At 46.5% G+C, this 22,056-nt stretch overlaps 2 protein-coding genes across 2 annotated transcripts; both read right to left on the reverse strand.

Moving 5' to 3' along the window:
- Positions 1 to 1,359: 1,359 nt before the first annotated feature.
- LOC142068833 (uncharacterized) lies at positions 1,360 to 6,928 on the reverse strand. The gene is made up of 2 exons (XM_075118886.1): positions 3,161 to 6,928; positions 1,360 to 1,777 (listed from the first exon to the last, which is right to left on the reverse strand). The coding sequence occupies exons 1-2, from the start codon at positions 6,468 to 6,470 to the stop codon at positions 1,740 to 1,742; spliced, it is 3,348 nt and encodes a 1,115-aa protein (XP_074974987.1). The 5' UTR covers positions 6,471 to 6,928; the 3' UTR covers positions 1,360 to 1,739.
- Positions 6,929 to 21,108: 14,180 nt separating this feature from the next.
- Positions 21,109 to 22,056, reverse strand: LOC125622616 (olfactory receptor 5AP2-like). Its single transcript, XM_048820740.1, has one exon. The coding sequence runs from the start codon at positions 22,054 to 22,056 to the stop codon at positions 21,109 to 21,111; it is 948 nt and encodes a 315-aa protein (XP_048676697.1).

A 22,056-nucleotide genomic window follows, 5' to 3' on the forward strand; every position in this document is an offset into this window, starting at 1 on the left:
CTCAAAACTGTTTTTCAGTGGAAAATTGGGTTTTGGCAAAACACATTTTTTTTCTTTGGCAAAAACTGTCTGCAGAAAATTGTATTATTTTTTTCAAATTGTTTCAGCCATAACACAGTGTAAATGAAACTATAGCAGACAATCTTTAAAGAGTAAAAATAGGAAGGCAACATTTTGATTTTATAGAAATGGAACATTTTGATCGACCCAAAATGGAAATCATTTGGTGGGAAAGGTCGAAATTTTGTCTTTTCATCCTGATTTGGAATACAAACTAAAGTCCAAATTTCCTGCGGAATGGTAAAACCAAATTCTGACCAATAATAATGAGTTTTGGTATTTGCAATATCACAGTGCCTAGATGACCAAGCCATGAAGCAGGACCCCATTGTGCTAGGTGCTGGACAGACACAAGACAGAAAGACAGTCCCTGTCTAGAGTGTTTGATAACTTTTGGAACATTCCTGCTGAGTAGTGAGTTGAGAACTAGGTGAGACAGGGCAACCTCAGGAGGCAGTGGTGGTCTTGTCAGTGGGTGTGTTAAATTTATTTGTTATGTTTACAGTCCTGCTGGGCTTACTGTTATTACAGGATCATAGAAATGTAGGGCTGGAAGGGACCTCATGAGGTCATCTTGTCCAGCTACCTGTGCGGAGGCAGGACCAAGTAAATCTGGACCATCCCTGACGGATGAATGTGCAAGCTCTTCTTAAAAGCCTCCAGTGAGTGGGATTCCTCAACCTCCCTTGGAAGCCTGTTCCAGAGTGTCTCTACCCTGAGAGTTAGAATGTTTGTGTCAAGGTTCCTCCCCCACTCTGAACTCTAGGGTACAGATGTGGGGACCTGCATGAAAAACCTCCTAAGCTTATCTTTACCAGCTTAGGTCAAAAACTTCCCCAAGGTACAAAATATTACACCCGTTATCCTTGGAATGGCCGCTACCACCACCAAACTAATACTGGTTACTGGGGAAGAGCTGTTTGGACGCGTCTTTCCCCCCAAAATACTTCCCAAAACCTTGCACCCCACTTCCTGGACAAGGTTTGGTAAAAAGCCTCACCAATTTGCCTAGGTGACTACAGACCCAGACCCTTGGATCTTAAGAACAATGAACAATCCTCCCAACACTTGCACCCCCCCTTTCCCGGGAAATGTTGGATAAAAAGCCTCACCAATTTGCATAGGTGACCACAGACCCAAACCCTTGGATCTGAGAACAATGAAAAAGCATTCAGTTTTTTACAAGAAGACTTTTAATAAAAAATAGAAGTAAATAGAAATAAAGAAATCCCCCCTGTAAAATCAGGATGGTAGATATCTTACAGGGTAATTAGATTCAAAAACATAGAGAACCCCTCTAGGCAAAACCTTAAGTTACAAAAAAGATACACAGACAGAAATAGTTATTCTATTCAGCACAATTCTTTTCTCAGCCATTTAAAGAAATCATAATCTAACACATACCTAGCTAGATTACTTACTAAAAGTTCTAAGACTCCATTCCTGTTCTGTCTCTGGCAAGAGCAGCACACCGACAGACACAAACCCTTTGTTTGTCTCCCTCCTCCCAGCTTTTGAAAGTATCTTGTCTCCTCATTGGTCATTTTGGTCAGGTGCCAGCAAGGTTACCTTTAGCTTCTTAACCCTTTACAGGTGAGAGGAGCTTTCCCCTGGCCAGGAGGGATTTCAAAGGGGTTTACCCTTCCCTTTATATTTATGACACGCCCCCCAAATCTCAGCTAGGGTGAAACACTGGCTGGGATTTCTTCCTGGAGCTCTAGGAAAAACAGAGTTAATAAGACACATGCATCTCTAAATATACTACCAAGTACATAAAGACTAACAATATTTTCCACATCTCAAGGACGATTTTAACCAGTTGACTCTGGGAAACTTTCACGGGAGAGTGCATCAGCCACTTTGTTAGAAGCTCCTGAGATGTGTTGGATGTCGAAATCAAAATCTTGGAGAGCTAAACTCCACCGAAGAAGTTTTTTGTTAGTTTCTTTGACGGTGTGAAGCCACTTCAGTGCAGCATGGTCGGTTTGCAGGTTGAAACGCCGTCCCCAAACATATGGGCGTAGCTTTTCCAGAGCGTAGACAATGGCGTAACATTCTTTTTCAGTGACTGACCAGTTGCTTTCCCTCTCAGACAGTTTTTTGCTGAGAAACACTACAGGGTGGAATTCTTGATCAGGTCCTTTCTGCATTAAAACTGCTCCCACACCATGCTCGGACGCATCTGTGGTTACTAGGAACGGTTTGTCAAAGTCTGGGGCCCTTAGTACAGGGTCAGACATGAGTGTCGCTTTAAGCTTGTTAAAGGCCTTCTGAAACTTTCCGGTCCACTGAACAGCATTTGGCTGTTTCTTTTTGGTTAGGTCTGTCAGTGGGGCAGCGATTTGGCTGTAGTGCGGTACAAAGCGTCTGTAATAACCGGCCAAGCCTAAGAAGGATTGAACCTGTTTCTTTGACTTTGGGACAGGCCACTTTTGGATAGCATCCACTTTGGCCTGTAGGGGGCTGATAGTTCCTTGACCCACCTGGTGTCCAAGGTAAGTCACTCTGTTTAGGCCTATTTGACACTTCTTAGCCTTAACAGTTAGTCCTGCCTCCCTTATGCGCTCAAGGACTTTTTGTAGATGTTCCAGGTGGTCTGCCCAGGAATCCGAAAATATGGCCACATCGTCAAGGTAGGCGACTGCATATTCTCCTAATCCCGCTAGGAGCCCATCTACAAGTCTTTGGAAAGTGGCGGGTGCATTTCGCAGCCCGAAAGGGAGTACATTAAATTCATACAGCCCGAGATGTGTGATGAAGGCTGACCTTTCCTTGGCAGATTCATCTAGCGGTACCTGCCAGTACCCCTTGGTTAAGTCCAAGGTAGAGATGAACTGGGCCCGTCCCAGTTTCTCTAATAGTTCATCTGTGCGTGGCATTGGATAGTTGTCTGGGCGAGTTACAGCATTTAGCTTACGGTAGTCCACGCAAAAACGTATTTCCCCATCTGGTTTGGGAACTAGAACCACTGGAGATGCCCATGCACTTTCAGAGGGGCGGATTACCCCCATCTGTAACATATCCTGGATCTCCCGTTCTATAGCAGTTTTAGCTTGAGGAGACACCCGGTAAGGTTGGACCCTAATTGGGTGAGCATTACCTGTGTCAATGGAGTGGTATGCCCGTTCAGTCAGTCCTGGGGTGGCTGAGAACGTTGGCGCGTAGCTAGTGCACAGCTCCTGGATCTGCTGTCGCTGCATACGCCCAAGGGTCATGGAGAGGTTCACCTCTTCCACACCACCAGCACATTTCCCTTCGTAGTAAACACCTTCAGGCCACTCAGCGTCGTCTCCTCCCTGGGCTGTAAACTGACAAACCTTTAATTCTCTGGAATAAAAGGGCTTTAGAGAATTAATATGGTACACTTTAGGCTTTCGGTTGGAGGTGGGGAATGCTATGAGATAATTAACAGCTCCCAGGCGCTCCTGGACCGTGAATGGCCCTTCCCACGATGCTTCCATTTTATGGGCCTGGAGCGCCTTTAAGACCATGACCTGGTCTCCTACTTTGAAGGAACGCTCTCTGGCATGTTTATCATACCAGGCTTTTTGCTCTTTTTGAGCATCCTGTAAGTTTTCTCTAGCAAGGGCTAAAGAGGTTCGGAGGGTGTTCTGTAGGTTGGTTACAAAGTCCAGAATGTTAGTTCCTGGAGAAGGTGTAAATCCCTCCCATTGCTGCTTCACCAACTGCAATGGCCCCTTAACCTCACGGCCATATACAAGTTCAAATGGGGAAAACCCTAAACTGGGATGTGGTACAGCTCTGTAGGCAAAGAGCAACTGCTGCAACACTAGGTCCCAATCATTGGAGTGCTCATTTACAAATTTACGTATCATGGCCCCCAAAGTTCCATTAAACTTCTCCACCATGCCATTTGTTTGATGGTGGTAAGGAGTGGCAACCAAGTGATTTACCCCATGAGCTTCCCAAAGGTTTTTCATAGTTCCTGCCAGGAAATTAGTCCCTGCATCTGTGAGGATGTCGGAGGGCCAACCTACCCTGGCAAAAATGTCTGCTAGTGCCTGACACACACTTTTAGCCCTGGTGTTGCTTAGAGCTACTGCTTCCGGCCATCGGGTGGCAAAATCCATGAAAGTCAGTATGTACTGCTTTCCTCTGGGTGTCTTTTTCGGAAAAGGACCCAGAATATCCACAGCTACTCGCTGAAATGGAACTTCAATGATGGGGAGGGGTTGTAGAGGGGCTTTGACCTGGTCTTGGGGTTTTCCCACTCTTTGGCACACCTCACAAGACTGGACATAGGTAGAAACATCCTTGCCCATTCCCTCCCAGTGGAATGACCCCCCCAAACGGTCTTTGGTCCTGTTCACCCCAGCATGGCCACTAGGGTGATCATGGGCTAAGCTCAAGAGCTTGGCCCGGTATTTAGTTGGAACTACCAACTGTCTCTGAGGAGGCCAGTCTTCCTGGTGTCCACCAGAAAGAGTTTCCTTGTATAAAAGTCCTCTTTCTACAACAAACCTGGATCGATTAGAAGAGCTGAGAGGCGGTGGGTTGCTCCGTGCCGCCGTCCAAGCTCTCTGGAGGCTTTCATCTGCTTCCTGTTCGGTCTGGAACTGTTTCCTTGATGCTGGAGACATCAGTTCCTCATGGGATTGTGGACCTAGGCTTGGTCCCTCTGGAAGCGATATAGGGGATGGAGCTGTTTCTGTTGACTGTGAACCGCTCTCCGCTGGTGCACTATGTTGGGATTCAGGCTCCGGCTGAGCCTCTTGGGTCGGGTTATCGGCTGCTGCCAGTTCAGGTTCGGTGGGGCCTTCTGGTGTTGAGGTTGCAAGTACTGGATTCAGTGCTGACACGGGGTCTGGTGTTGGTTGTTCGGCTGGTTCCGGTTCTGGGACTGGTTCCGTCTGGGTCTCTGGGACTGGATCCACTACTGCTGTTGCAGACATTGGCCTGGGGTCCAGGTCCATCACCTCTGACTGGGTCCTGATAGAAGTTTCCGGAACAGAGCTAGGCCTCACGGCTTGTTTAGCCTGGCTGCGGGTGACCATTCCCACCCTCTTGGCCTGCTTCACATGATTGGCCAAGTCTTCCCCCAACAGCATGGGGATGGGATAATCATCATAGACTGCAAAAGTCCACATTCCTGACCAGCCCTTGTACTGGACAGGCAACTTGGCTGTAGGCAAATTGAAAGAGTTGGACTTGAAGGGTTGAATCGTCACTTGGATCTCTGGGTTGATTAAATTGGGGTCCACTAAGGAAGCATGGATAGCTGACACTTGTGCTCCGGTGTCCCTCCACGCGGTGACCTTCTTCCCGCCCACACTCACAGCTTCCCTCCGCTCCAAGGGTATCTGGGAGGTATCTGGGCCTGTGGACCTCTGGTGTGATTCCGGTGCAATGAACTGTAATCTGTTGGGGTTCTTGGGGCAGTTGGCCTTTACATGCCCCAGCTCGTTACACTTAAAACATCGTCCAGCTGACGGGTCACTGGGGCGAGGAGGGTTGCTGGAGAACGGGGTGGTGGGACGATAAGGGGTCTGGAGGGTTCTTTGGGAGGTAGGTGGGGCTTTGGGCGGCCCCCGGTAATAGGGTGTGGTCTGGGGTGGTCCCTTCTGGTCTCCACTCCAACTGCGACCAGTTTTCTTCTTCTCTGCCACCTCCACCCATCTGGCTCCAATCTCTCCTGCCTCGATTACAGTTTTGGGCTTCCCGTCTAGGATGTATCTTTCTATTTCCTCAGGAACACCCTCTAAGAATTGTTCCATTTGCATTAGGAAGGGCAAATTTACTGGAGATTCAACACTTGCTCCTGATATCCAGGCATCCCAATGTTTCACAATGTGGTAGGCATGTCGGGTAAATGACATGTCTGGTTTCCACCTTAGGGCTCTGAACCTCCGACGAGACTGCTCGGGTGTTATCCCCATTCTGACTCTCGCCTTGGATTTAAACAGTTCATACTTGTTCATGTGTTCTTTAGGCATTTCAGCTGCCACCTCAGCTAAGGGTCCACTGAGCTGCGGCCTCAGCTCTACCATGTATTGGTCAGTAGAGATGTTGTACCCAAGGCAGGCCCTTTCAAAGTTTTCTAAGAAGGCCTCAGTATCATCACCTGCCTTGTAGGTGGGGAACTTTCTGGGATGGGAAGTGGTACCTGGAGAAGGATTGCTAGGGTTTGTTGGTATATTCTGCTGGGCCTTTATCCTCTCCACCTCCTCCACATGCTTCCTCTCTTTTTCCTTCTCCTCCTCCACATGCTTCCTCTCTTTTTCCTTCTCCTCCTCCACATGCTTCCTTGCCTCCATTTCCCTCTTGTGGGCAGCCTCCTGTACCTCCTTCTCCAGCCGCATGAGTTCTATCTGTCTTTCATGTTCCCTTTGTCTTTCCTCAGCCTGAAATTTGGCTAATTCCAGCTGTAGTTGAGCTGAGGATTTGGTCATTCTAACCTCTCTGTTTTTAACTAACTTTACACCTGAGGTTTAGAAATAAACAAACAAAACTTGGCTGTAAAATTTTGCTGTGCTGCAATAGAATACCTATTCTCTGATAGTGATTGTCAGCCTACAGAAAAAGACAATTCCCTTGTCTCTGCTCTGGGCCCAAATTAAAGCAAAAAACCTCCAACTGCTTGGAAACCTGCTTACCCAGCCCAAAGAAAAAGCAAATGGGTAGAACACACACCCCCTATTTACTTTTAGGAAGAAAAGAAAAAAAAAAACAATGGGTTGGAAGACTGTGAATTTCCCTGCAGGAGTTAAGTACCCTGCCTCCAGGCAAAAAAACCTGCAATTCACAAGATAATCCCCTTGTCTCTGCTTGGCCACAAAGCAGAGAGAAACCAAGCTGCTTTCAGTTTCAAAGCTGCTTTCTGGACTTTCTTTCCAAAGAAAAAAAAATTTCCTTTTTAAAATCTGTATTTCTAGTTCAAAATATCTCAACTGGATCTCAAATGATTTCAGGTTAATCCCACCACTGTGCCACCATGTCAAGGTTCCTCCCCCACTCTGAACTCTAGGGTACAGATGTGGGGACCTGCATGAAAAACCTCCTAAGCTTATCTTTACCAGCTTCGGTCAAAAACTTCCCCAAGGTACAAAATATTACACCCGTTATCCTTGGAATGGCCGCTACCACCACCAAACTAATACTGGTTACTGGGGAAGAGCTGTTTGGACGCGTCTTTCCCCCCAAAATACTTCCCAAAACCTTGCACCCCACTTCCTGGACAAGGTTTGGTAAAAAGCCTCACCAATTTGCCTAGGTGACTACAGACCCAGACCCTTGGATCTTAAGAACAATGAACAATCCTCCCAACACTTGCACCCCCCCTTTCCTGGGAAATGTTGGATAAAAAGCCTCACCAATTTGCATAGGTGACCACAGACCCAAACCCTTGGATCTGAGAACAATGAAAAAGCATTCAGTTTTTTACAAGAAGACTTTTAATAAAAAATAGAAGTAAATAGAAATAAAGAAATCCCCCCTGTAAAATCAGGATGGTAGATATCTTACAGGGTAATTAGATTCAAAAACATAGAGAACCCCTCTAGGCAAAACCTTAAGTTACAAAAAAGATACACAGACAGAAATAGTTATTCTATTCAGCACAATTCTTTTCTCAGCCATTTAAAGAAATCATAATCTAACACATACCTAGCTAGATTACTTACTAAAAGTTCTAAGACTCCATTCCTGTTCTGTCTCTGGCAAGAGCAGCACACCGACAGACACAAACCCTTTGTTTGTCTCCCTCCTCCCAGCTTTTGAAAGTATCTTGTCTCCTCATTGGTCATTTTGGTCAGGTGCCAGCAAGGTTACCTTTAGCTTCTTAACCCTTTACAGGTGAGAGGAGCTTTCCCCTGGCCAGGAGGGATTTCAAAGGGGTTTACCCTTCCCTTTATATTTATGACAGTTTGTTTGTTTGTTTTCTAAGTATAATTAATTGTTGGAGTTATCTTATGTATTATGAAATGTATTTAGAAGTCTGGTTCTCCCTCCACGTGCAGCCAGGTAACATAATTGTCCCACACCATGATTCGACGGTCTCCACCCAGGCCTTTTCCTTCCACAGGGAGAAGACAAGAACACCACTTGCACCTCAAACTCCTTTATCCTTCTTCCCAGAGCCACGTAGTCCGCAGTGATCTGCTCAAGGTCATTCTTGGCAGTATCATTGGTGCCCACGTGGAGAAGCAGGAAGGGGTAGCGATCCGAGGGCTTGATGAGTCTCGGCAGTCTCTCCGTCACATCGCAAACCTTAGCTCCTGGCAAGCAGCAGACTTCTTGGTTTTCCCGGTCGGGGCAGCAGATAGATGACTCAGCCCCCCTGAGGAGAGAGTCCCCGACCACCACCACCCACCTCCTTCTCTTGGGAGCGGTGATCGTGGAACCCCCAACCCTAGGACAGTGCATCTCATGCCTTCCAATCGGCAGAGTCTCCTTCTGCTCCCTTCCCTCAGACGTATCATCTGGTCCACTCTCCGCATTAGTACCTGTGGAGAGAACATGAAAACGGTTACTTACCTGTATCTGCGTTGCTGGTACATGGACGTTCCCCTTTTTTCTTCTGGAGGTCACATGATGCCAAATTTCTTCACCATCCTCCTGTCCCCGATGTGCAGCCTGCTCTGAATCTTCAGAACCTTGTGCCTGTAGAAGCATATCCTGACGTAAGTCCAGGAAATCTTCAGTTTCTCTTATGCAACGCAGGGTCGATACCTGTTGCTCCAGACCTTGAACCTTCTCTTCCAATATGGAGACCAGCTTGCACTTTGTACACACAAAGTCGCTTCTGTCCTCTGGAAGAAAGACAAACATGGCACATCCAGTGCAGGTCATAACAGCTGAACACCCCCCATCCATATTACCTTCCTTCTACGAGCTTCCTCAGGAGTTGTAGTAATTACACAGAGAATCCGGCAAGATGTAAGCCTCAGTGGGCTCTCCCCGGATGAACTCACAGGCAAACTCCTTCTGTTCACTGCTCAGCTCGTTCGCAGCTGACTGGCTTTTTATACAGTCAGGCCCACTTAAGGCTCACCTGGAACAAAGCACTCCCAGTTCCCGCCCTTTTCAAACAACCAATCAAGCACACGGTCAAACTGTCCTCACAACAAACACTCAGATACAAGCACTCAGATACCACCAGTGTAGGTAGGTAGTAGACAGATAGATAGATAAGCTCCCTTAAAAGCATGAGATGGGCTTAAAAGCATGACATTGTTAACAAAACAATAAGTGCCTCTTATTTGTGTTTGTTTGCTGGTTTCTGCACCTTTACAGTACATTAGTGTCACATTTTCAGGTTATTCTCTGAAACCTAAGGACTGGAAACTTACTTTTGAAAATATAAATAACAGCTACGATCCTCACCTAATCCTCTGTCTGCAGGATCTGGAGCTTCAAGAAAAAGAAAAAGAAATATTGTGAGACTCACAAACAAACTGAAGGGGGACCTGATAAGAGTCTTCAAATATGTTAAGGGCTGTTATAAAGAGAATAGGATCAACTGTTCTCGGTGTCCATTGAAGATAGGAGAAGTAAAGGGCTTAATCTACAGCAAGGAAGATTTAGGTTAGTTATTCAAATCATAGGATTAGAAGGGACTCAAGGATCATCTAGTCTAGCCCCCTGCCAAGATGCAGGACTTGTTGTGTCTAAACCATCCCAGACAGATGGCTCCAGTCGCCTTTTGAAAACCTCCAGTGAAGAAGCTTCCACAACTTCCCTTGGCGTCTGTTCCCTTGTCCAACTGTTCTTACAATTAGGGAGTTTTCCCTGAGATTTAATCTAAATCTGCTGTGCTGTAGTTTGAACCCATCGCCACTTGTCCTGCCCTCTGTGACAAGAGAGAACAACTTTTCTCCATCTTCTCTACGGCAGCCTTTTAAGACAGCTGTTGTGTGTCCCCTGAACCTCCGCTTTTCCAAACTAAACATACCCAGTTCCTTCAGCCTTTGCTCATATGGCTGCAATTTATCCTTCTGATTATCTTTGTCACTGGCCTCTGGATCCTTTCCAGCTTCTCTCCATCCTTTCTGTACATTAGTGACCAAACCTGGACACAGTGCTCCAGCTGAGGCCTAACCAGCGCTGAGTAGAGCGGTACTATCACCTCCTCTGGCTTGCATGCTATACCTCTGTTTATGCAACCAAAAATTGTATTTGCTTTTTTTGCCCAGGTCCTTCTCAGCAGTGCAGGTGCCAAGCCAGTTTTCCCCAATTCTGTATTTGTGCATTTGGTTTTGATTCCCTAAGTGTAGCACCTTACATTTGTCTTTGTTGAATTTCATTTTGTTCTCTATAGCCCAGTTCCCTCTGAATCATACCTCTCTCCTACAAAGTCCTCTAGCTTTGTGTCATCTTCAGATTTGATAAGGATGCTCTCTATCCATACATGCAGGTCTTTAATAAAGCTGTTGAACAACACCAGACCCAGAACAGATCCCTGAGGAACCCCACCCGAGACCTCCTTCCAATCCAACATCACTCCATTTATAGCTACTCTTTCTTTGCAGTTGTTTAACCAATTATGGATACACTTAATGGTAGTTCTATTGAACCTGCATTTCTCCAGCTTACTTATCAGAATGTCATATGGGACAGTGTCAAAACCCGTGCTGAAGTCCAGGTATACTATGTCCACTGAATTCCCCCTATCCACCAAATCAGTTGCCCTGTCAAAGAAGGAAATCAAGCTGGTTTGGCATGATTTGTTCTAGGTAAATCCAGACTGGCTTCTAGTGATTATCCCTTCTTTCTCCAGGTATTTGCATATTAAATCTTTTATACATTGCTTTAGAAGTTTCCCAGATGTTGAAATCAGCCTGATTGGTCCATAGTTTCCCAGCTTGTCATTTTTCCTATTTTTAAAGATGAGCACTATGTTAGCCCTTCTCCAGTCTTCCGGGACCTCTCTTGTCATCCGTTAGTTGAAAATATAATTGCCAGTGGTTCTGAGATTTCTTCAGCTAATTCCTTCAGTACCCTCAGGGAATAGCATCCAGCCCTGCTGATTTCAATTCATTCAAATTGGTCAGGAAATCCATGATGTGTTCTTTACTTATGAAGATCTGCTTTCCTTCCCCTTTAATGTCTATGATGATGTCACTAGTTGTCCAGTCACATGTTGTTTTGTGTGGGGAAAAAAACTAGGAAAAACTTTCTAACTCTAAGGGTAGTTACACTCTGGAATAGGCTTCCAAGGGATGTAGTGGAATCCCCATCTGAAGATTTTAGAAACAGCTTGGACAAACACCTGTCAGGGATGGTATAGGTTCACGTGGTCTTGCCTCAACACAGGAAGCTGGAGGTGCTGACCTCTCAAGGTCCCTTTCAGCCTGACATTTCTGTGATTCTGTGAAAACCTCAGGAGTTGTCCATGTTGTTCCCCTGCCTCTCTAGGTACTGTGGTTCTGTGAGCAGTAAAACTGTGAAAGCAGAACCACTATTTCCCTCTATTTGGCACTTACCCACCCTTTTTCTTTCTAGATGAAATAGAGCACTTCAGAGACAGGTTTACCACCTGTATTTCATCCTACCCAGAGGACGATGTCAAAGAACTCCTCAAAAGAGCAAAGATGAATGTGTCCAACAACAAGGAGAAGATTTTGAATGAGATCCAGCAGATTGTGTCCTCCTCCACCAAGGAGTTTTAAAACTACATCTCTGTTTGGCTCATGCTCATGAAGGGCAGAAAATCTGTGCCTGGCTCTGACTTGCACATTTCCAGCAAGGCTTTTCACTGTGACCATGTAGAACCTAAGTACAGCAGGGAGGAGTTAGTTTTCCTGGATAAGATTCACACAGGGATTTAGGCACCTATCTGCCCCTGTAGGTGTCTGAGTCACAGATTTACACACCCCTGGAATTCACTAAACTCTTGCTCAGCTGTGGCAGAACCCTGTAGTGCCTAAACTCCCTTGGCATTTAAGTTGTTGCAGTGACGTTTCCCTGGGTGTCTATGTTTCAGCCTCGGGGCATGTGCACTGCAGTCGCCATCTTGATGTCCAGAAGCTTAAGCCCCAGAGTGATTCTCAACCCGGGAAAGACAGGTGTTCCTCTGACTACCTCACCTATGGGGCCTGAGCCGTGGTGCAAGAAGGAGGAAGATGGCTTCCCTCAGAACTGTTAGCCCAGTTGTCAGTGTACTTACCTGAGGAGACTCCAGGTCAAGTCCCCTCACTGCCTCAGCGGGAGAAGGGATTAGAAGAGACATCTGCTACCTCTGAGGTGAGGGCCCTCATCACTGGGCAGTGGGATAGTGTCATGGTGCAGGGGCGAGGGGGCGGGGATGGCAGCTTCAATCCCCATGTTGAAGCTGTTCCACTGCTGATTAAAGAGAAATTTGGCCAGATAGAGAGAGAGCAAAGTTGATGGCTGCAGCACTCCGCTCTGAGTTCACAGATCCGGGCTCTAGTCCCCAGGCTTACAGCCTGCAGTGGTGGGCCCCACAGGTGAGCTATGCGGATGAACCTCTTTCTTCCTCCAGTTTGTGCATTGCTGTGGGGCTTAGACATCTGTATGCCTATAGCAGGGCAGCCGTGCGCATGCCCACGGTCACCTAGGGAACTCTTACTGCCAAAACTTAGGGGTCGACTGCAATAAGGCGTCTACAGTGGTCAGTGAGAGTGGAGTGGGGGGTTGAAAATCCATCCCGTTTTGTTCAAATTTACTGTGAACTATGAGACCTACCGAGGAGATTTCTAATGCATTGTAGGCTTTATCTATTGACTGTTCAATTGGCAGCACAAAAGAAGGTTGTGCTATGTTATTACAAACCTCCCAGGGCTAGTGATACAGAAATTAACTAGCAAAATAAGAGGACCCCATTACAAATAAGAGGCCAGGTTCTGGGCTCAGCGAGAAAACAAAGGACCAGCTCCCCTCTGCCTGCGAGGCAGAAGGTATTTGAGCAGGGATCGGCCATCTCGCAGGTGGCTGCCAGAACCACTGGGCTGTGACGTATTCAGACATGGAGCATCCTCAGTTGCTCCTACTGAAGCTGTTCCACGGGGGCTGAATAACAAAAGGTCAAGGGGGGCGGGATATTGGCGAAGTGCTCTAACCACCAGGCGAGATAGTCATTCTCATGCCATCTACACTCCACATTGGATCATCCATTGGCCTCCACTGGAGTGAGACTGATTTACACCAGATGGGGGATTTGGCCAATTGACTCCAAAGAAGACAATGATTTAATCCAGCTGGGGAGCTGAAGTAGCATTCTAGCCCTCGTGGTTGGAGAGGAAACTTGGAAAGGTGACCCCTGCATGCTCAGGAGCCAGAAGATGAATAACCCTCCACCCAACAGTGTATCTTTTGTTTTGTTTTGTTTATATCTCATCATTTTTAAGCCACTCTCATCCTTTTTTTCAGACCTGTCTCATTAAGTTTCCATACATGGGGTTGAATTTATGGGCTTGCCTTTGGGCCAGTTTCCCCTGCGAACACGGGGTGTGATTGCAGCTGGTGCGGACAGTCCCTAGCGCACTTTACTCTAACTACCAAGTGCTGGAGCATTAAAGCCACGGTAGTGCACGCTTCAGCACAGACTTGCCGTGCAAGGAAGGTCGTAGGGCTCCGGGTGGGCTCCTCCAGCCTAGGCTGAAGCAGACAGTGCTGCAGCGCCATTGGTCCGGTACCTGAGCGAGCTAGATTAAAGCTGACTCAGGTGTGTCTACACATGCTGCAGTCACACCCTGTCATAAATATAAAGGGAAGGGTAAACCCCTTTGAAATCCCTCCTGGCCAGGGGAAAGCTCCTCTCACCTGTAAAGGGTTAAGAAGCTAAAGGTAACCTCGCTAGCACCTGACCAAAATGACCAATGAGGAGACAAGATACTTTCAAAAGCTGGGAGGAGGGAGAGAAACAAAGGGTCTGTGTGTCTATCTATATGCTGGTCTTTGTCGGGGATAGACCAGGAATGGAGTCTTAGAACTTTTAGTAAGTAATCTAGCTAGGTATGTGTTAGATTATGATTTCTTTAAATGTGCTGAATAGAATAACTATTTCTGTCTGTGTATCTTTTTTGTAACTTAAGGTTTTGCCTAGAGGGGTTCTCTATGTTTTTGAATCTAATTACCCTGTAAGATATCTACCATCCTGATTTTACAGGGGGGATTTCTTCATTTCTATTTACTTCTATTTTTATTAAAAGTCTTCTTGTAAAAAACTGAATGCTTTTTCATTGTTCTCAGATCCAAGGGTTTGGGTCTGTGGTCACCTATGCAAATTGGTGAGGCTTTTTATCCAACATTTCCCAGGAAAGGGGGGGTGCAAGTGTTGGGAGGATTGTTCATTGTTCTTAAGATCCGAGGGTCTGGGTCTGTAGTCACCTAGGCAAATTGGTGAGGCTTTTTACCAAACCTTGTTCAGGAAGTGGGGTGCAAGGTTTTGGGAAGTATTTTGGGGGGAAGGACGCGTCCAAACAGCTCTTCCCCAGTAACCAGTATTAGTTTGGTGGTGGTAGCGGCCAGTCCAAGGACAATGGGTGGAATATTTTGTACCTTGGGGAAGTTTTGACCTAAGCTGGTAAAGATAAGCTTAGGAGGTTTTTCATGCAGGTCCCCACATCTGTACCCTAGAGTTCAGAGTGGGGGAGGAACCTTGACACACCCCATGATTGCAGTGCAGACATACCCTTCACAGCAGTGTTAGTCTGAGGTCACTTGAGTGTCACTTGAGCTGTTGCTTTTGTCTCTTGAAAAAAATACACGTTTTTATTGTAAAAACCCTCAATTGTGGGGTTTGTAATTGTACCCTGGATTTTTAAACTTTCTTACCAATTTCAGGCAGAGCAGTTTTGTTGGGTTATCTTTTTGTATTCTGGGCAATTTGTTTAGGCAAAATTTAAAAAAAAAACAAAGTAACACTATTTTTTTAAAGAACTCCTTTAATCAGTTTGAAAGCTCTAACCGGTCTTTCTACATTTTGATATAGTATTGTAAAGTTCTGCTTTGCATGAGGGTTTTGTCAAACATTGCTATTCCCCAGGGACTTATTTCTTCACAATTCACATTCCTGTAAACTATTTTTACAGGCTTTTTTCTTACTCTGCAAGGCGTTCAGGCAACAACAACAATCACTAAAATTACTTAAATCTTTCTGTAAGTTGTATCACAGAGACGATAGTTATTTAGTGATGGAAATTAAGTAAATAACATTTTTTAAAATATAAACCATGACAATGTACATCAGTAAATAATCTCCATAAACGAAGGCTGGGCTACTTCAGTGGTCCTCGATCATGTGCAAACGACAGAAGGGTTTTATTTAGCATTGCCTGCTGCAGTTGAGGTGCCCCCTTTGGCCATTTCACTCAGCAGCCACAGGCAAGACACTGGGAGCTGTCGTCAATTGTCGGCTGCGTTTGTGTGTTCTGTCTGTGTGCCGTACCAGCTCTGCACAGGTCACTATTTCAGCAGACCTCAGTCGAACTGCTCAAGAAGACCACAGACTCGGTATGACACGCTGTACCCCATATTCACCAGAGTGATATGATTATGGTATTATTATGATGCATCTTGTACAAAATGTCATGTGAGGTGTCAATGGAAGTTGTGGTTTGCTGAATATGATTATCTTATTTGTATGCATGTATCATTTTTGTATATCTAGTTATGAATATTGACTGTGCATCTGTATTTCAAATGTGCTTACTGCTAGGTGACACCCACAAGCTAGTTTACATTCAGTCTAGCCAGCACATTGTGAGTGGACTATTCAAGGTAATGGCCCATTGGCAAAAACAATGGGTCATGGGATAAGCTTATCCTTACCTGAAGGGCTTTCCTGCAGATGCTTCAGCCAGTATATATGTAATGGATGCTATGACTCATCAAAGCATGCACGGGCATGTGACTAGATCATGTGATTCTGGACTCCATCTTGTGCATGTACTTTTCCACAAACTGTGCCAGGAACTTTGCTTGGAACAAAGAAGTTCTCTCCACATGGCAGAAGCTATAAAAGGGGGAAGTGACATCATCACTGGGCCTCACTCCCCCTACAACTCAACACCCAGAAACACCTTGGGGAAAAAAAGACTGAACTGGGAATGTGGGCCAGGCTGAAGGGATTTCTAGCCTGTGTGTGGAAGATTGGTGGACTGTTTGTACCATCAGGGTGAGACACTGCTCAATGCAAATCCTGTCTAGTTTATAGAACTTAAATTGCAATTTTGTTTTATTTCTTAGGTGATCTATTTTGATCTGTATGCTATTACTTATAATCTCTCTTTCTGTAGTTAATAAATCTGTTTTATATTTTTTACCTAAAACAGTGTCTTGATTGAAGTGCAAAGGGAAATCTGCTCAGGAACAGGGGCTGGTGCATTGTCCTCTCTACATTGAGGGGGGGTGGACTGGATAATAAACATACCCTGGTCAGGGTTTTGACAAGGGCAAGACGGTACAAGGGTTCCTAGGGAGGGGGCTGAAGCTTCTATATTGTTGAGTGACTGGCAACTGCATTCATGTAGCTGCAGCTGGGTATGTCCCTGCCTGTGTAAATGCTTGTGTGAGTGCAGGACCGGGAGAGGTCTGCAACTTTTCACAGCGTCACAGTAAGTCAGGGAATCCCGGCTGGTGAGACAGAAGGCTCAGCTGTACCCCAGTTCCACATTACACCCCAGGGTAGTATGTCACACTCAGCCAGTGGTGAAGGCACTCAGCCAGGTTTATTGTCAATGAAGCATGGCCCTAGCACCCTATACATGCCACAGGTACATAAGCACGTCTATGTTCGTTACAATGGACTCAGCTCAGTGAGAAGTGTGATTTTCTACTCCCCCCCCCCCCCTCGGCTGGACCAAGACAACCCTTCTGCGACCCCTTTTGATGCACTCATACAAACAAGTTACATATTGCCCCTCTGATGTGGTGAGTTACCACCCTTTACCTTGTACTTATTGGTTCCATCAAAACATCTCTATCATCACACTGTCATACTGACCATATCTTTATGTAAGGGGATGGTTGCCCCCTTACTAACATTCAGTGGGGGTGTTTTGGTTGGCTAGCTCCCAGTACTAAAAGGGGAAGGGTCTATGGGAAATCAGGACCCTGAGACTGATAGTCCCCAGGAACAATGGGGAGAGGCCAATGCTCCAGGTCAGCCTCCAGGTCAGGGCGGACAGGCTAATCAGGGAGTCAGGAGGCCAGGGAGGTCCCATCCTCCCTGTGAGCTGGAATTGCCTGGGTCAGACAGAGTGGGGCTGAGCTAAAGGAAAGCAGGGGTGCAAGCTGAGCTGGGGAGCAGAGCTGGGCCAGATCCAGAGAGAGCAGACCCTGTCCTGGGAGCAGAGCTGCAGCCCAAAGCCAGAGGCACAGCCCAGAGAGAGCAGACTTGCCCTGGGAGCAGAGCTTCAGCAACCAGAGCCAGAGAGACCAGAAAATCAGCCCACAAAGCAGGTCAGTGCTGGGAGCAGAGTCACAGAAGCAGCCTGCAGAGCAGACCTGTCCTGGGAGCAGAGCTGCAGCACCCAGAGGCAGAGGGGCCAAAGAAGCAGCCCAGGAGCTGGAGGCAGAGCAGCAGTGCAGAGACCGAGTGGTGCAGCTGGGGCTGGAGCAGTCCGGAGCTGGGTGCGGTGAGCAGCTGGGGAGAGCGAGGGGGACCCTGGGCAGCGGGCCCAGCACAGGGAGTCGCCTCAGCCAAGAGGCTCTGCAGGCCAGGCTTAGATTGTAACCCCGACAGGGCGCGGGCGACAATAGGAAGAAGGGTCCTAACCCTTAGAGCCCAAGAGCGTGTGGCCACCACCAGAGCAAGTGTCCAACCCACAGCATCCCTGCAGCATAACCAGGGCCTGAGAAGAAGGCCTGGGACTTACAAGGAACAGACTGTGAACTGCCCTGATGTTCCAGAGACACTGTTTTTGATGTTCCCTGCCACAGAGCGGGCTGATGTGTTTCCTTTAACCTTTCCCATTTTCCCTTATTCTTTTTTAAAATTAATTGTTGATTAAATAACTTGCATTTGCTTTAAACTGTATGTAATGGTCAGTGGGTCAGAGAAGTGCCCAGTGCAGAGAGAGTACCCCGGAGTGGGGACACCCTATCCCCTGTCCTAGGTGACCACAGCAGGGTTGGGGGTCGAGCCCCCCGGGAATCCTGGGCCCAGCCTTGTTGGGCGTACGAGGACTCTGCCAGACAGGGGAGTGGAAGGGGAGTCCTCAAGGGCAGGGAGGCCACTGGGTAAAGGAAGTGGGAGTGAGGACTCAGATCCTTTTGCTAGCCCACTTCACCGGGATAGTGCAGAAGTCAGGAAAGTTCCCCACAAGAGTGGGACTATTCCCCCGCTTACATTTAAGGGGGGTCAATGTGTCCCTTTTATCTTTGGAGAGTGTGTTCCTACCATCTTTGGTATTGGGGTGTTCTGGAATGTGTTTGCCTGCGTGTCCTGTACCTAGCACTTCTCAGCAATGTGTCTGGTTTTGCAATACCAGCCCTGTTCTTGCCAAGTTCTGTGAACTTGCAAGCAGGCATGTTTTGTATCAGGGCCTATAGCCTAACTCTTGCTAACTTTGCTTTATATCAGCAGGGCCTGATTACTTTAGTTCAGGCCTTAGTCCTCATACCAGGCCCCTTATACCAGGCCTTATGTCTCAGGTTTTCTCTTTCTACTGCGGGAGCAAATTAAAACAATAGTCCCATATCACATCCACCTTCCCTCAAGGAGGGACTGGCCAGCACCCATCTCTGGTCGGTTCCTGCTCCCAGCCTGTCCTATCTCATAGAGTCAGAGCTGGAGATCAGTCCCCGCTCCCTACCAGACCCCAAATGAGCTGGCCTTTTCCCTGTTAGCCCCTCCCTCCAGTAATGGGGCATAGGAGCATAAGAATGACCATACTGGGTCAGACTGATGGTCCACCTAGCCCAGTATCCTGTCTTCCAACAGCGTCCATTGTCTGGTGCTTCAGAGGGAATGAACAGAACAGGCAATCACTGAGTGATCCATCCCCTGTCATCCAGTCTTCTGGCAGTCAGAGGTCTAGGGACACCTGGAGCTTGGGGTTGCCTCCCTGACCATCCTGGCTAATAGCCATTGATGGACCCCATCCTCTGTTACCCTTCCAAGGGTTTCACTGTACTGGGGTGGTCTCAGGAATTCCCTGAGGACACGACACCTTTGTCCAATAAGTGACTGACACAAGCAGTTCAAACACACAAAGCCTTTTATTAACACAAAAATCCCTATCGCAGTAAGCTAGAAGCACCTCGAACCGTGGTGACGTACAATCAGAGGTGATGCTGAATGGGCAGCTTCCCGCTTCCGATGGCCAGTCATCTGCAGGTCATCAGGGGAGAATGGTTTGTGACCCCGGCTCTTGCTAGAAGTTTTCAATCAGTGTCTTCTCTCTCTCGCTTTGTTTTCCTGGCTCTTGTTTATCTTTATAGTTAAGATTTTGGATATGTGCCAACATTGTGGTTACCACTTGCGGCTGAATTCCATGTCATGACCTCCTGCTTTACTTATTTTTGCTATTTTTCTACAAATTTGTTAATTGTTTTGCCCCAACTGGCTGTCTACGTGACTTGCACACTTACAGTTGTCAAGGTTCCTTCCCCACCCTGAACTCTAGGGTATGATATGGGGACCTGCATGAAAGACCCCCTAAGTTTATTCTTACCAGCTTAGGTTAAAAGCTTCCTCAAGGTTCAAACTTTGCCTTGTCCTTGAACCCTATGCTGCCACCACCAAGCATGTTAAACAAAGAACAGGGAAAGAGCCCACTTGGAGACGTCTTCCCCCAAAATATCCCCCCAACCCCTACACCCCCTTTCCTGGGGAAGGCTTGATAAAAATCCTCACCAATTTTTACAGGTGAACACAGACCCAAACCCTTGGATCTTAAGAACAATGAAAAAACAATCAGGTTCTTAAAAGAAGAATTTTAATTAAAGAAAAGGTAAAAGAATCACCTCTGTAAAATCAGGATGGTAAATACCTTACAAGGTAATCAGATTCAAAACATAGAGAATCCCTCTAGGCAAAACCTTAAGTTACAAAAAGACACAAAAGCAGGAATATACATTCCATTCAGCACAGCCTATTTTACCAGCCATTAAACAAAAGGAAATCTAACGCATTTCTAGCTAGATTACTTACTAACTTTTTACAGGAGTTCTGAGCTGCTTTCCTGATCTGTTCCCGGCAGAAGCATCACACAGACAGACACAGACCCTTTGTTCCCCCCTCCAGATTTGACAGTATCTTGTCTCCTCATTGGTCATTTTGGTGAGGTGCCAGCGAGGTTATCTTAGCTTCTTAACCCTTTACAGGTGGAAGGGTTTTGCCTCTGGCCAGGAGGAATTTTATAGCATTTTATACAGAAAGGTGGTTACCCTTCCCTTTATATTAATGACAACAGTTAATGGTGGTAAAGGTTTCAAAAAGCAGTAACACTTGTTTTCCATTATCATCCCCCAACTGATCTATTTTTTTTAGTCAAGTTATACTTTTGGCCTTCACAACATCCCTGGCAATGAGGTCCACAGGTAGACTGTGTATTGTGTGAAGAGATGCTTTTGTTTCTTTGTTTTAAACCTCCTGCCTATTAATTTCATCATGTGACCCCTAATTCTTGTGTTATGTGAAGGGGTAAGTAACAATTCCTTTTTCACTTTCTCCACACCAGTCATGCTTTTATAGACCTCTATCATATCTTCTTTTAATCACCTCTGTTCCAAGATGAACGACCCAGTCTTTGTTATCTCTCCTCACATGGAAGCTGTTCCAGGCCCCTAATTGTTTTTGCTGCCCTTCTCTGTACCTTTTCCAATTTTAATATATCTTTTTTGAATTGAAATGAATAGAATTGCACACAGTATTCAAGGTGTGGGCATACCATGGATTTAAATAGTCACAATGGAGCGGGACAGAGGTGACTGAGCCCACAGCAGCTCATTATCCTCTTCCTGGATAGTGTGGGTTTGTATCACAGTATCTAAGTGACTTGCATAACCAAGTTCTGTTGAGATCTGTGCTAGGTTATTCAAAGTAGCCTAAAGGAATTAAGCAGTAATCTGCCAATGGGAGTTGGGTGCCAAACTTCCATAGGCCATTCTGAAAATGACAGGCTAAATCATACCTAAGTTCTGCAGCATGACTTTCCTGAAGGCCCTCTTCACCTCTTTGTTCCTCAGACTGTAAATGATGGGGTTGAACATCGGGGTGACGACTGTGTACATGATAGACAAGGCTTTATGGAAGGCTGGGGACTGCTCAGCAGATGGTGACACATACATGATAACGATGGTCCCATAATACAGACTCACCACTAGCAGGTGAGAGGCACAGGTGGAAAAGGCCTTCTGCCTCCCAGCAGAGGAGGCAATTTGCAGGGTGGCCGAGAGGATAAGAATGTAAGACATAACGATGAAGAGGAAAGGGACCAGGGACACCAGGGAGCAGGAGACCAGAATGATCATTTCCGCCAAGGGGTTTTTTTTGCAGGACAATTTGAGTAGCTCCTCCATGTCACAGAAGAAATTATTAATTTCATTAGGACCGCAGAAGCTTAGCTGGGGAACCATCCCCACTGCTAATGCACTGACTGAGAAACCAGTTATCCAGGAGGCAGATACCAACTGAAGGCAGAACCTGAGGTTCATTATAACATTATAGCTGAATGGTTTGCATACGGCTAGATAACGGTCATAAGCCATGACTGCAAGTAGGAAACACTCAATGCAAGCCAAAGCACTGAAGAAGAACAACTGTGTGATGCAGTCCCCGAAGGACATTGTCCTGTCCTCTGCCAAGAATCCAGACAGCAACCTGGGGGCAATGACTGAGGTGTAGCAGGTGTCCAGGAAAGACAAGTTCCCCAGGAAGAAGTACATGGGGGTGTGAAGCTGCCGATCAGCCACAACTAGCATAACCATGAGAAGGTTCCCAGCCAGGGTCACAATGTAGATCACTAGAAACAGCACAAAAAGCAGAATCTGAACTTCATTCAAGTTCCTGAATCCCAGCAGGATGAACTTGGTGATGGATGTTTGATTTTTCCATTGCATGTGTCCCAT

Source organism: Caretta caretta, chromosome 13 (assembly GCF_965140235.1).
Source record: "Caretta caretta isolate rCarCar2 chromosome 13, rCarCar1.hap1, whole genome shotgun sequence".
NCBI classification, from domain to species: Eukaryota; Metazoa; Chordata; order Testudines; family Cheloniidae; genus Caretta; species Caretta caretta.

Excerpts from the sequence above, each read along its gene's own strand:
- LOC125622616 (XM_048820740.1), bottom strand. The coding sequence starts at position 22,056 with ATGGGACACATGCAATGGAAAAATCAAACATCCATCACCAAGTTCATC.
- LOC142068833 (XM_075118886.1), bottom strand. The coding sequence starts at position 6,470 with ATGACCAAATCCTCAGCTCAACTACAGCTGGAATTAGCCAAATTTCAG. Across the intron at positions 1,778-3,160 it reads ATACCACTCCATTGACACAG|AGCTCCAGGAAGAAATCCCA; the intron begins GTAATGCTCACC and ends TGTTTTTCCTAG.